This window comes from Trachemys scripta, chromosome 7 (genome assembly GCF_013100865.1).
Source record: "Trachemys scripta elegans isolate TJP31775 chromosome 7, CAS_Tse_1.0, whole genome shotgun sequence".
NCBI classification, from domain to species: Eukaryota; Metazoa; Chordata; order Testudines; family Emydidae; genus Trachemys; species Trachemys scripta.
Genome location: NC_048304.1, coordinates 78,660,217 through 78,675,021, shown reverse-complemented (window position 1 = coordinate 78,675,021; position 14,805 = coordinate 78,660,217). Strand labels below are relative to the sequence as shown.

At 39.9% G+C, this 14,805-nt stretch overlaps 1 protein-coding gene across 3 annotated transcripts in view; it reads right to left on the bottom strand.

Annotated features, from left to right (window-relative positions):
• ARID5B (AT-rich interaction domain 5B) overlaps positions 1–14,805 on the bottom strand; it is a 149,521-nt gene that overhangs the window by 20,543 nt on the left and 114,173 nt on the right. For all 3 annotated transcript variants that reach the window (XM_034775913.1, XM_034775914.1, XM_034775915.1), the window contains 2 exons: positions 13,284–13,336; positions 3,443–3,540 (listed from right to left, as the gene is read on the bottom strand). In XM_034775913.1, the coding sequence (XP_034631804.1) occupies positions 3,443–3,540; positions 13,284–13,336 (151 nt within the window). The remainder of the gene's footprint in view (positions 1–3,442; positions 3,541–13,283; positions 13,337–14,805) is intronic.

Sequence of the window (14,805 nt, the reverse complement as noted above, 5' to 3'; positions counted from 1 at the left end):
AGGAATGGTGAACCGCGGCCACTGGGAGCTGCGGGGGGCCATGTCTGCGGATGGTCAACATCAGCCAAATGTCTTGTGGGCCGCAATAAGATTACCCTGATGGGCCGCATGCAGCCCACGGGCCGCTGCAGGTTACTTACCACTGCTCTAGAACCAGTTCAGAGCTTTGTGAATCTCCACCCAGCAGGAGAGAAGACTTCCTGAGAACACCTGGGAGCAGGCCTCCGGCCTGGGTAGACAGACTCGTGTTAGCTCTGCTGTAGCTGGAGTGCTCAAAATAGCAGGGTAATGTTGTGACACTGGTGCCAGCTTGGATTAGCCACCTGAGTCCAAGCCCATCCCAACCCCTGGGCCCAAGCTCAGGTTGCTAGCCAAGTCACAACATCCACACTGCTGTATTTAGTGCACCAGTTTGAGCAGAGCTAGTGCAAGTCTGTCCCCCCGGGCTGGGAGACATGCTCCCAGCTGCATTGCAGAAATACCCCTCCTCCTCAGCATCAAGAAGGCGGGGCAATGCCAGACCAATGGGGGGGCAAGTACTATTTCACTCCACAGCTTACTAATGCTGTCACTCAAAGGTCATTCAAACTAAGCATTTTCAATATTTTAAAGCCAGTGTGTAAACTAGTACTAACTTTTTCATCTTAGCAAAAGCTAGTTAAGACAACATGACTGCCAGTGATTTCCAGTTTTAAAGAAGAACTGCAAGGCTAAACCAAACAACAGTGGTATCAGAAAAGTCAGGGAATCATGCATTCTGTCTCTAGTAAACAGGGAAAGGCCAGCAGACTTCAGAGAGTGGAAAACTAAATTATAAACCTGTACATTTTTCTGCTGAATGTCCCACACAGCCTGAATAGTGGGGTCATTCAGTGCTACTTCCAGGCTTAACTCAATTTCCAGTTATCTTTACAGCTCACCTTTAATTTAAAAAGAGTACATGTGTCCTGAATCAGAAATTCTGATCTATTTCTGTAGTGCAGCACTAGTTTTAGATTAAATGTCATCAGAGCACTTTGGCTATAATGAGCATTACATTTTCAGCTGCTGTAGTCAGACTTACCAACTGAAACAAACCTAGGCAACTTTGTTTGTCTTTTTCAGGATTAATACCCTTTTTCTGTGGTGATAAAAGTAGCTAATACTCTAAATCCAGAGATTAGCCCAGGCCTTCTCTTTTTGGATCAAGATTTGGTAAAGAATTTGAGTTTCATGCTTGAGGCTAACTGAAAACTAGGCTTCAGATTTAATGGTGCCAAATCTGACAAGATTTCAGCACCAAATGCCATCTTTTGATGGCATGCACATGAACTAGAAAACAGGCCTTTTCTGGTTTCAGGTCTAACCCAGAACCACAACTATAAGAAAGAATTTGATTTCGGGCATTCAAATCCAAGCCACATGAAATATGAAGACGTTTGGACCGTAGGAGTTCCACTTAAGGCCCATCTCAATGATAAACCAAAAAAAAAGAAGTATTTTCTTCTAATAACAACTCATTGAGATGTCTCAGGGGGAAGTATATTTGTCCTTTGGTAGCCTAGTGAATGCTTGTGAATCCAAGGAGTGTCAAGAATCTAGTTCATTTTGCTATTAGTGCACTGGGTTGGAAATACACAAGGACTGACATATTTTGCAGCATATCCTCATTGAAGTACTCAAGATGTCACATGAAAAGCATCTCTGTGTATCAAGAGCAGAATATATGGTTTTATATGCAAAATAATAAACTACTAACATGAAAGGGGAAGAAAAGAAAGGGGTATTCCTGGCCTCACATTTGTGTCTGGCTCATTCATCTCTCCACAACTACAATGGACTCTCTCTTAGCAAGCCTCTCCTTTCCATTTTTACAATTTCATACTAAAGCCCGGTAGGCCTCTATGTCTTCTGGGCCCAGCCCAACTGTAATGTTTAAATCTCATGTGCTTCTCGGGATTCCCTGTCAAATAAACAATATGCTATAAAATACATCTGGTGAGGGGAGTCCCAGCCTGCTGGATTTGAACAGATCAGCTGGCCCAGGCACAACAGAAAGACAAGGAGCCTGTTGAGAGTGCAGTGATGGAGAGGCGGAGCCTAATGTCAGTCCTGATTAGCACACAATCTGATCAGTCAATTAGGCATACAAAACATTTGTTCATTCCCCTTTCATGTTAGTGGTTTATTATTTTACAAATACAGCCCTAGAGTATATCCTTCTCTTGATGCATAGAGATTTACTCATGTGACTTCTTGGGCACTCAGATGAGGTTACACTACAAAGTGTGGAAATCTGAATTTGTCCCTGTGCACTGATAGCCAAGCAAAACATCTTGCCCTGTTGATCCTGCCTGTTTGGGTCGGACTCCAGAAAGTTTCTAACTCTAACTTTTGTGATGGCTGTGAAGTAGCTTCTTCATAATAGACCAAAGGGCCTTATGTTGGGGGTACTGATGTTGGAATTTAAGATTAGCAATTCCCCCCATAGCTATGGTATTGTATCCAGCAATATGTCCAATATCTAATGCTCTACAGGCAGGTGCAGAACTCACACTCATATAGCTTAATTGTGCAATGCTTTGCACGGGCAAAAACAAATGCTTTCCTCCTGACCTCCACAGGCAGCCACTTTATAACCTGGAACATGAGGTCAGATTTCCCTTATTTGAACTTGAATACACACATACACACACACACACACACACGATTAATAGTAACTGTATAAAAAAAGCAACAAAGAGTCCTGTGGCACCTTATAGACTAACAGATGTATGGGAGCATAAGCTTTCGTGGGTGAATACCCACTTCGTCAGTCGCATGACGAATAAAAAAAGAACGTCTTTCAAAAAATTCTAGTTACAGTGTTTTATTTAATGTGTGTTGGCTTCCTAAACCCTGGAAGTTATCATCTACATTGGAAGAACAAGAAATCTGCAATTCTAACCAGCAACACTGGCTGCAGAGAAAAACAGAGTGTTGGCAGCAGCTTCTATGCAGGGAGGAGAGAAGAAAGTACCAAGGAATAAGAAATGCAATGCTTTGCATGACCTGCAATATTAACAGCATCCAACAATGCGGGCCACTCCATTATTTTGGATCGCCTAATTTGTATTCCTGAAAATTTCTGAATACAAATGGTAGACTCAATTAGTTGTCATTTTGTATTTTCTCTTTAATATGTTTTGTTCAATTTTGCAGTTTTTCTACTAGAAATGCTATGGTAAAATGTAGGTATGAAGCAAAAAGCAATCAGATGCATGTTTTGTTAGTTTTGCCATTGGAGACACACACACTCTGGTTTAAATTACAGTGGATTATAGGACTACATTGTTGGAGGAATATTTACTATGCCTTTAAGAGAGCTCTCTCTCTCTCTCTCTAATTCTTTACAAAATGGTTTGAAGGCTCTCCAAATTAATTTTTTCTTTATTAAACAAGCATTTCATATTAGTTATCTTACCTTTCATAATGTCTGCGAGTACATGTAGCAGCACTTGTGCTTCCAGGGTTACCACCTAATTCATCATAAATATGTTTCCATTGTCGACGGGCTGTTATCTGTAAAAATGGCAATGGAAAATTTAATCTTGCATCTTTACAGATTCTACAGCATTTGAGTTCACAGCAACAAATGCATGTGTGGTACTTTAGAACCGCATGCAATACAAATACCATAAAAGCCCTTGCAGAATGTATAGTGTTCCTATGCTTTTTTAGTAAGATTACATTATATTAATCTGTTTTCTTTTTTCTAAAATGGAGTTTTACCACTAGTTCATTGTCAAATCACTAGCAATTCAGTCTTGCAATAAAGAATCTCAATCAATATAGGGTCATTACCATCAGAAGTTATGCAGACAAATCCCATGGTACATTATGAAAATGAACCTAGAACTAACCACAAATAATGATTATGTAGTTATTTTAACTGAATTAGAGAAAATAAATCTGTTGCAAAATCCAAATCCACCACAGACTCCCTAAATCCACAAAAGCATAGTCTGTAACTCTATATGTTACAAGCTGTTTATTTTTATCCATTTATGTCAGTAAAATATATAGATCAAATGGTAATGAAATCTTAACTTACTCCAATATTAATATCTGAGCTATGTATTTTATTGGACTAAGTCGATGAAAATAAACATCTTGTAGCATATTGAGTTGCATTCCATGGTTTTGTTTTTTGTACAAAAATTAGGATTCTGCAGAATAACAGATGGAAGACCTGGCAAAAGAATTGTTTCTGAATACCACTTCATTATTTTATATATTCTGCTATATTTAAAACAGGAAGAAAAACAGGAATAGGACAAACATAATAGATCACTCTCTTCTGCATGCAGCTCATAAAGAGGGCCAGTGGGAAATTGTGGGGAAAAGATTGAGACAATTGTGGGGGAATTTTGTCATTTGCTTTGGAATGCTGTGGAGCTTAATATATTCAGACCCAGAGGCTTCTTCAAAGTTACCCACAGAGCTGTCAATAGAGTTCACTTAGGAGCTAAAGGCAGCAATCAGAACAAAACAAATATCATAACTTGCAATCTGGGGCCTATAATTTTAATCTAAAGAAGAAGAGATTAGTATGGTAGTTAAATATTACAGGCTAAACGGTGCCTTCTTCTGCTTTGCATAAAAGGAAAACCCTTCCTTTGCAGAAAATATGCTCTGAAAGCAAAAGGATAGCTGGAGATATGTTATTTGGTAATGTTATAATTTCTGTGAAGGTTCCTGACGTTTATCATTTGTCTAGTTCTCATTAGAAATAACCGTCACCTACTTCTAGCTGCAGGTAAAATTAAAATGCTATGGTACTTTATTCATCAGTAGCTTGAGCTTGTCACAGAAACTTCTGTGAAAGTATTTAATGCATATATTGGGGAAAATTCAATATTTAGCTGCAATCTTCATCCAACCTTTTTGTTTTACATAAAGAAATGACTGCGTTCACTCTTTTCATTTCCTTCTTCCTTAACCCACACAAAGCCTGCAAGCAAGAGGGGAATAAGATGTGATATATCGCAATTAAGGGACAAATTTTGGCTAAATGGATGATTTAAATAGGAGTCATACCCTCAACTGAGGTCACAGTTTGGTCCCAAGTGTATTTTGTTCAGATTCTTAAATCACCTCACCACCGTAGTATCTATTTATTACTACTGTCTGTCATCACCATGGGGTTAAACTCACAGCTCAAAATGTTGAAGTCATAAGTTGAACCCCATAGTGATGTGAGCAAGTGAGCATGAATGCATTCTTCTTCCGCAATTAACTGTTTGTTAAGGGCTTGCTCTTACTTCCGGTGAACTCAACAGGAGTTTTGCCATTGGCGTCAATAAGAGCAGGATCTGACTTGATGGGGCAAATGCTTGGCTCTGATAAAGCTGTTTTGCACCACTTGAGCAGCACAAAACAACCTTAAATCCAGCCAAGCTGTTAGCTCTGGGTCTGGTCTATACTACCCGCCTGAATCGGCGGGTAGAAATTGACCTCTCGGGGATCGATTTATCGCGTCCCATTGGGACGCGACAATCGATCCCCAAATCGGCGCTCTAACTCCACCAGCGGAGGTGGTAGTAAGCGCCGCCGACAAAAAGCGGCAGAAGTCGATTTTGCCGCCGTCCTCACAACGGGGTAAGTCGGCTGCAATACGTCGAATTCAGCTACACTATTCACGTAGCTGAATTTGCGTATCTTAAATCGACTCCCCGCTGTAGTGTAGATGTACCCCTGGATTCTCCTGCTATAGAGGACTCTCTGGATAGTGTTGCAAAGGAGTGTACTGTGGACGAGTTGGAGGACAGTGATCCCAGGGTACTGCAGTGGCACCGTGGGGGTTGTTGCAGGTGGCTGTAAATTAGAGCAGCCAATAGGCCTCCAGCAGCCCCAGGGATCAGTGGAATGCAAAGGTGTAAAAAACCTCCATTGACCCCATCTTCTGTCCTGAGCCAAGCACAGCTGAGCTGAATCAAAGGATTCAGCGGGGGCAATGCTTGTTTGGCTGAGAATATTTACACTACTTATAAGTTATACGTTAAAGCAGAAGGTAAGAGTCAGCAACAAAAAGATTACAGGTTCCATTTTCAAAAATGCCTAAGTGACTTAGAAGCCTAAGTTCCATTTTCAAAAGTGATTTGGGCACTTAGGAGTATAAGTCTCATTGGAAGACAATGGTAATTAGGCTCCTAAATCACTTTGTCACCTTTGAAAATTTAACCCTAAAACTGAAATGTAACAATCTCTTTAAATTAGTATAATTTGCTTTATAGATTTCTGTCTCATCTATACTAATAAAAATATTATTATTTACATAATATGTTCATTAAATTATTTATTTCTACTACAAATTCAACCTGCTGTAAGGGTCAGTACGCCACTGAAATCAATGGGGTTGGGCCTTCTTATGTCAGGGCTAAATTTAACATGCTGATATAGTGAACACAGCATGGCACTGAGTACCTCTTGTGCTTGAAAGTCTAGTTTTTATGATTAATGCAATACAAAAAGGCCCAAAAATGTGATTATAATTTCCTTAATCAACCTGAACAAAATACTATAGTGTGAAAACTTTACAAAACAGAAGCTATAGCTACTGTCATTCAGGGTATGATCATTCAAATTTAACGTTAATATTGACCAGGTCAACATCAAAGCTTACTTTGGTCCTTTTCCTTTAATTGACATCACTCGCATCTGCCTTCAGTGATGGACATCCTAGTGTAACATGGGAAAGGCGCTGTTTGGTACTGGTTTTTCCACTGTCGTTATCCAGCTACAGTATATACTACACAACGATTAGTTAAGCTAGGTCAATACAAATAGTGTCCTGACTTGGAAAAAGTGTTAAATGTATTCTTGAGTAAGGGCATGTCTACATTAGGGCATTAGTTAAAGCGTATTAAACCCATGTGGATGCTCTCATTCTGAAGGGAAGTGGTGACAGTTTTTGAAGGGGATTCGCGAAAGCTAACTAAGGCTACTGGATGAGAGTATCCACATGGGGGTTTGATGGGCTTTAACTCGTGCATTAAATTCACACCTTTCGTTAATTTGGCTTAACTTTCCTGAGTGCCATTTGTATAGGCCTACTCTAATACTGAATGCTTCAAAGGCTGAAACTACCCTGGTGGGTGAAATTTCTTGTTTATCCTTTTTCTATGCTTCTATCAGTGTTCTTGATAAACTTTGCTCCTAAGGCCAGAATGCTTGGAATACCCAAATCCCTACTCTACATTTCAAGGAAGTTGCATCACGTGTCACCCTCACCTTCACCTGCAGTGGCTTTTCTCACCAGTGCTGTATTTAGTTCCAAAGTGCTTTTCAAAACTCTCCAGACATTTGCTCCATTCTACCATTCCAAGCTCATTTACAACAATGTGGCTCTATTCATTATAATGTGCCTTTATGTATTTAAGTTAAAAAACTATTTTCCAAAATATATTCTGTGTGTCCTCTTTTTGAATGCTTGAGTTTCTTACATAAATGGCCTGATATACGCATGCAAGGTTGTGCATGTGGAAAGATGTAAGCGTGTCCTGAAAGGTGCTGAGTCTATTGTGTGTGGCTGTATACCTTCCATGCTGAGCACCTTACAGGACTGAACACACAGAGGGCTACTTTTCAGGCACTTCAGACCTAATCTCTGTGGTAATCGTAGAAAACATTTTAGGAAATCCTAGGGCAGTAAAGAAAATGAACTCTTTGCAGTATCCTATCTGCAGTACCTACTGCTAGCTGCCTAACACAAAGGCAGTATGTTTGGCATACATTTACTATGAAACATACAAAAATAATGTTAGTTCTTGTGCTCCATTCCAGGACCTCTAGCTTTTCAAAACTTCATGACATAATTCCTGGCCAACAGAATTTAAAATTAAACAAGAGATGGGTCTATGCAGATGCGTGAAGTCAGATTCAGATATCATAAGAACAAAGACAAACAATGATCAGTTACACATTACTATTACTATTAAAATTAAAAGCAACATTATATATATAAAAGGAGAGGACTGCTTATAGAAAAGCTTTTAACTTTTGCTTCTGCTTTAAAACATTTAAAAAGTCTTTTACACAATAATCCCCATCACCAGCTCTCGCTCTCTCACAAAGTTTAGCATTTGTTTATTTCATGCTGCATACCTAACAATGATTTAACAGCCATGATGCTGACCTCATGTTTGTATGGCACTTTTCCTCCAAGCAGTATCTCAAAGGCCTTTAGATACTGATTTTGCACAAAACATATACATATATATATATATATATATATATGGCTTTGCATCCCACTGCTGTATAGGCATCTTTGGGGTGAAAGCTGGCAATGGTTTAATAGCACATAGCAATACTACGCGAACAGTTAGGGCACAGAGTAAAGAAGAGTATCACAGCTAATTCAGAACAGAATAATTAATTATGTACATTGGATTTTAGCCAGAATACCAGTGACTGATGCCTTAGGATCTTGGGTAACATTTTCAGAAGCTCCTAGGCTACTTAGGCTGGGTCCCATTTTCAAAAGCAATTTAGATGCCTACATCCCATCTGGATGTTAGTACATCCAGCACCACGGTGTCTCCTTTAAATATGCTGACATAATGCTCTAATGCTGACTCAGAGAGAAAGGTGTCACTTCCTGATTCACCAAAAATAGCTCCTTCAACACTATAATTTCCCTGGAAGTCTCCCATCTAAGAACTGCTCCAGCCTGACCCTGATTAGCTTAGGAAGAGTGGCAAGATCCCAGTCCAAGGTAGTACAGCTGCAGTGACATTTAATTCACTAGAAATGGAATCATTTTATCTTGCTCTCAGGGGTGTTGTGAGGCTTTAATTCATTTATGTTTGTAAAGTGCTTTAAGGTTGTGAGGTGGGAAGCACTATGCAAACTACTGTATTACAGTAAAAGCTTTGTTACTGAGCATGTTGGGGGAATGCGGGGGTACCGGTTAGTCAAAAATTCTGATTAACTAAGAGTTATACTTACCAATGAAGGGAGGGAGTTTGGGTGCAAGAGGGGACTCAGGGCTGGGGAGTGGGGTGCAGGAGGATTTCGGGGTGCTAGATCCAGGTGGCACTCACCTGAGGCGGCTCCCCGCAAGCAGCAGCATGTCCCTCGGCTCCTAGGTGGAGCCTCATGCCAGCGCTCGGGGTGGGGGCAGCACACGGAACCACCGTGGCCATTCCTCCACCTAGCAGCAGCAGGGACATGTCGCCACTTCCAGGGAGCCACGTGGAGCCAGGTAGGAAGTCTGCCAGCTCCGCTCCAACCGGACTTTTTATGAGATATCAGAAATGCCGGTTTCTAGAGCTTTCCTTTTGGTAAAGTGCCAGATAACACAGCTTTTACTGTATTACTATGGTAGATGTCGATTTGAGCAGCTAAGCTAAATGCTTGCTTGAAGGGAAGTGGCTCCAAAGAGATGGCTCCATTTTGTGAGGAACTAGCCAAGCCTTTGTTTTTTATTTAGCCTGCACTATGAGCCAGTGAGAGTTATATGGCACTGCTAATTCTGTGACTGTGATATTACAAAAATGTTCTGACCCTTCACTACAAATAAGAAACTGAGAATCTTTAGTAGAAGCACAAATATAGATAACACATTTGGACTGATAATGACCTGATACTAGCAAAATACATGGTGTTATGCTGGTTTTACACCAGTGAGAGATCAGAATCAGGCGCAATGGGCTTACACTGATGTTAAGTGAATGTGAGAGCCAAACCACATCAGTTAACTTCAGCCCATTATACTATCTCTGCTTTACCAATAAATGTGTGTAACCACTTTTAGGACTCTTTAAAAGAGTTTGCATGCTGGGATAGGAAGGGTGGGGTGGGGAACGTAAAATCTGCCAGCTTTAATTATTCCACTGAATGTGAGAATGTAAACTTTACAGCTATTTCAATTAAAAAGTATCTGCACATTCTAGTCAACAGCAGTCAGACAACTTGCCATTGTAAATGCAAATGGGTAATTTTAATTACACCTATATTTGCTTTCCGTTTGTAAAATGCATGCTACCTTAAACGACGCCCATGTTCTATAGCTATATATTTCTAAGTGTTCTTTTCTTTATGACAAGAAAACCCCTATTTCTAGACAAAAGAAAGTTTCCAATAGGAATATCACTAGCTCTTATTGCCCCCAAACAGAAAGGTGAACAGAAGCTACTTGCAGCACAGAAAGCCACGGAGAATAATTCTTTCATCCACCCTCCACAATCATTTACTCCGAAGGCTCCATTTGGCCTGATTTGTAGAAAGTGTTGAACACTCAGAGCTCCCATTGACTACAGGGGAGGGAGCACATGCTTAATACCATTTGGGTCATAGATTTCTTCCTATGTGTGTGATTGTGCCAAAACTGGAGATGTAAATGGCTAGCCTGAAATAATCCCACTATCTCAAACTCACACCAGAAGTTTGGGAACATTTAAAGGTGACAAACAAAAATAAATAAATTCAAGTGGACCACTTAATAATCAGAATACAGGATAGATTTAATTGAGATCTACTTATACTTTATTTAAGAACAAATTCTGCTACTCTTTAAATTGAATAGGTCCCTGCCATGCAGATAGTCCTATCAGTGTCCATGGAGTTATTTGCATACTAGAATATTCTGTGTGCACATAGGTGGCAGAATCTGGTCCTTAATAAATTGCACGATCACTAATTTTGCTTGGGAATGAGTAGGTCTATCCATGATTCTGGAATAAATATTTCCGTCCATCCCATTCTAGCCCCATGGGGCCTTTTTTTATCTCTCATCAATGCAAACAATAGAACAATTAATTACACTTTGCTAAATTCCATGGTGATGAGTAGTGTGTGAATGGGTCAGAAAATGAGTGAAAGTGGATGAAAGGGACAAAACACTCTAACAGTCTCCAGTTTAGCATTCAGGATTACGAGTGTACTGTAGACGCTGAGGGGTTGGACAGAGGAAGAGGTGTAGTAGGCAGGGCCGGCTCCAGGCACCAGCTCAGCAAGCAGGTGCTTGGGGTGGCCAAAGGGAGGGGGCAGCACGTCGGGCTCTTCAGCAACAGGTCACTCGGTCCCTCTCGGAGGGAAGGACCGGCCGCCGAATTGCTGCCGAAGAAGAAAGTGGCGCAGTGGAGCTGCTGCCGATCGCGATCACGGCTTCCCCCCCCACCCCACCCCCCGGCCCCGCCGCTTGAGGCGGCAAAAACCCTGGAGCCAGCCCTGGTAGTAGGAAATGCAGCTAAAGCAGCATCCCCCACTACATACAAAATTTAATTTATACCCAAACCATCCTCATCTGTCCCAGAGCAAGACAGTTCTTCAGTTCTGCTATAAGAAAGTATAAGTCTCACTGATTTCAAAAAGCGTGGATCAGGCCCACTGGCTTCAATCAGAGTTATTCTAGATTATGCCAGAGCTAAATCAAATATCAGAATATCAAACTGGTGTAAAAATTATATTCATTTTGCACATCCAGTTCCTAACTACCCTACTTTTGTGCTTACACATCTTTTGTGATCAGCACACACTACCATTTAAGTTTCGGTTGAATAATCCCAATGAGCCTGCTTTCCTGGAAATGAGGAATGCCCCCATCATTTGAAGACATCTATTAATGAAAAAGAACAAGAGGTTTGAGAGAGGGATGTACTGCCACTAATTTATATTGAACAGTGATACGCCTCATATTTCCCCTCAGACCCTCATTCCCTTTGCCCCTTTCCATTACTGATGATAATCTCACTATTTTACCTGTCACCCAGGCTCACATTCTTGGGTGTCCTAGTCAACGCCTTCCCTCCGCTCCACACATTCAGAATTTCCCCAAATCCTGCCAGTCTACCTTGTTTAATATGCCTAAATCCATCCTTTCCTCTCTCATTCTGGCACTAAAACCCAGATTTATGTCTTGCTTATCCTACTGCAAACTCCTCCACGCTGGCCTTCCCTGCTTCTATCCTCATTCCCTGCAAGTATATCCAAAACATTGCTGTGAAAATTATCTGCCTCCCTGAGCATTCTGAACATGTCACTCTCGTATTTAAATCCCTTCACTGCCTTCTCTTGTGTTCTGGATCAGGTTCAAGTTTTCAGTCCTTACCTTCAGCGCATTTTACAACTTGGTGCAATTACTCATAGTTCATAATTACTCTAGATGCATATCTATGGTAGCTATTTGTGCATATATATATATACAGGAACATACACACATATGGGTGTATTTAATAAAGATGTTACATGTAGATTAATGAAAGGCAGCTAAATCATAAAAGCCAAATCAGACATTTCTATTATGAACACTAGATACTTGGTTTCACAAAATCTCCACCACACCCACCCCAGTATAGCGATGATATTAATTAATAGAACAATATGCTTTATTGTGTGGAAAGAAAGAGTGTTTAATACATTTTGGCTCAAATCAGTTTGAGTTTCTTGATTTTGTGTTTCTTGTCATTTCTCAACAGTACAGATACATCCCAGATTACTTCGTAAACAAAGCAAAAATAATTTCCCCCAACCAACTGCAGCAGGAACTGCACAACTTAATCAGATAATTGTGTGCAAAGAAAATATTTCCAATGACGACATCTTCCTATGTCAATTGGTTTTTATTACAGATGTCATCTCTATGTGCGGTATTAATGCAGCTCTTTCTTCTCATTTCAAGATTTTAATCTAAGTTTGTTGCTCTAATATTTTATTAGTTCAAAATACATGCTCTAAAATCCATGGCCATCAAATTTTCCTGTGAGCTAAAAATAAACTGCTCTTGTCAGATATGGTTAGTTGATAAAAAGTGTCAGAGACTTTTCTGAATTACTTTGATAACTTCCTGTTTATGTGGTACTGACCCTTGTCTAATAAAGGTCTTTTACACTAGCAAAAAGGAGAAGATACTGCAACATACTATCCCTTAATGGCAATACTGATTACTTTTGAAAGCCTTTAATACATTTCCCATATTAGACATGAACAGATGTCAGAGATGTTGCCAAGTGAAATTTCTTTTATGCAATCTTGGCTTGTTGTACAATAATAGCCCTTTCTCAACATGGGAAAAAATTACAGACCCAACTAATTTCCTTGACAGGGAAGAGTTACATATGTTTTCCACTTGTAGTTTTTACGACAAGTTTAAAATTTTGCCAAACCTGGAACTAATTGGGACCATTTCCAAAAATGGCCCAATAAACCCACAATGTGTACAGCTATTCTAAAATGCAGTAAATGATTGTTTGCTTTTACATTTTTTTCTAACAGGGGAAAGTTAGATTGCACAATTATTCCATTTAAGTTACTTAAACACTTACTGTTTCATATCCTCCCAGTTTTTGAGCAGCTTGAAACATAGTCCAAAGGTTAACTGTTAGAGGGACAATAAGTATTTAGATAAGCATTCCATTAACCAACTTATTTCAAAGAAATGTAAATTAAACAATTATTTGAAAGAAAAATAGAAAAAATGTTCACAAACTCTGAAAAAGCTTTTGAGAAACAATTTACAAAAGGTATTTACATAATTTGAAGAGTAAATGTTACTCCTAACTATATATTTTAAAAAATTACATGTGAAGGAACACATTTAGGAATGAAAATTACATTTAGACAGATTTACGGAGTTTATTCTACTTTTCTAATAAGAAACACAGTATAATAGCTGCATTTTACAAGTTTCCATAACTCTGACAGTAAAAACTAGCACAAAGACTATTATTTTTTAAAAACAGTTTGAGTTATCAGTAAGAGCTGCAGCCCACGTGATATAGAGCAACCATTCACTAAACAACGCTATCTTATATCTACTGCAGCTCAGATAAGGGCCTCCATAATCAATAAACCGTAGGGCCGTGTGAGAATGCACTAATGGAGGGAGAATGCACACACATCGTATTTGTCCTAGCACATCAGCACACATGTACAATAGACAGCCATAATTTGGTTGCAAGTGCTGGCAAGCTCAAAGGTGGGAGACAAGATAGAATTACCACTATATTTATTACTTCAGAGTTGTGGTGGCCCTGCCTTGCCTTTTGTGCACTATCAAGCACTGGCAGGGCTACATGGTGGTGGAGGTGGTGGAAGTGGTGAAAGGGGACAGAGGAAACATCTTCAATACGGCCTAGCAAGAGCCACTCTTCTTTGCACTCCCTCTCCTGCATAATGCCTCCTTCCACATGACTGCCTTCCATCTGTCCCGAGCCGAGCAGGGCCATAATGTGATGTGTTAGTTCTTTCATTTATTTATGTGGTTTTAATTGACAGAAGGGTAAATGATGGTGATCCTGTATTAAAGACCTATGCAGGATTTCAGCAACACATAGTGACTCCCAGTGGCATTCATACAAATATTTCAAGCCAGAGTCAGCAATAATGCAGCAGATCAAAGAGGACAGAATTTGTTTACCCACAGGGGAATTCTCTGTTGTAGTGTACATACTGGTTCTCCCCTCTAACCTATTTATATTGACAATATTTACACATATCATGTCAGACAAATATAGAGCCCAGTCCTGCAAACACTTACACATGTGAGTAAATGTACTCACAAGAGTACATTTACTCACGTGCTTAAGTGCTTGCAGGACTAGGCCCATCTACTGTAATGTATGTCAAGCAACCCTATACAGTTCAGCTAAATATTATTGTATGATCCTACCACAGACCTGGGTATTTTGGAAATAATGGCCTTTCTTATCATTTGAACTGACAATATCTCCTGGTTTGGGGCGTGTGGGATAAAATGAAAATAAAAAAGCACTCTTCCACATAAAATGCTCAGAAAGTCTCATTGAATCCTGTGCTATTTCAAAGCTATCGAGAGCTTTGCTTAGG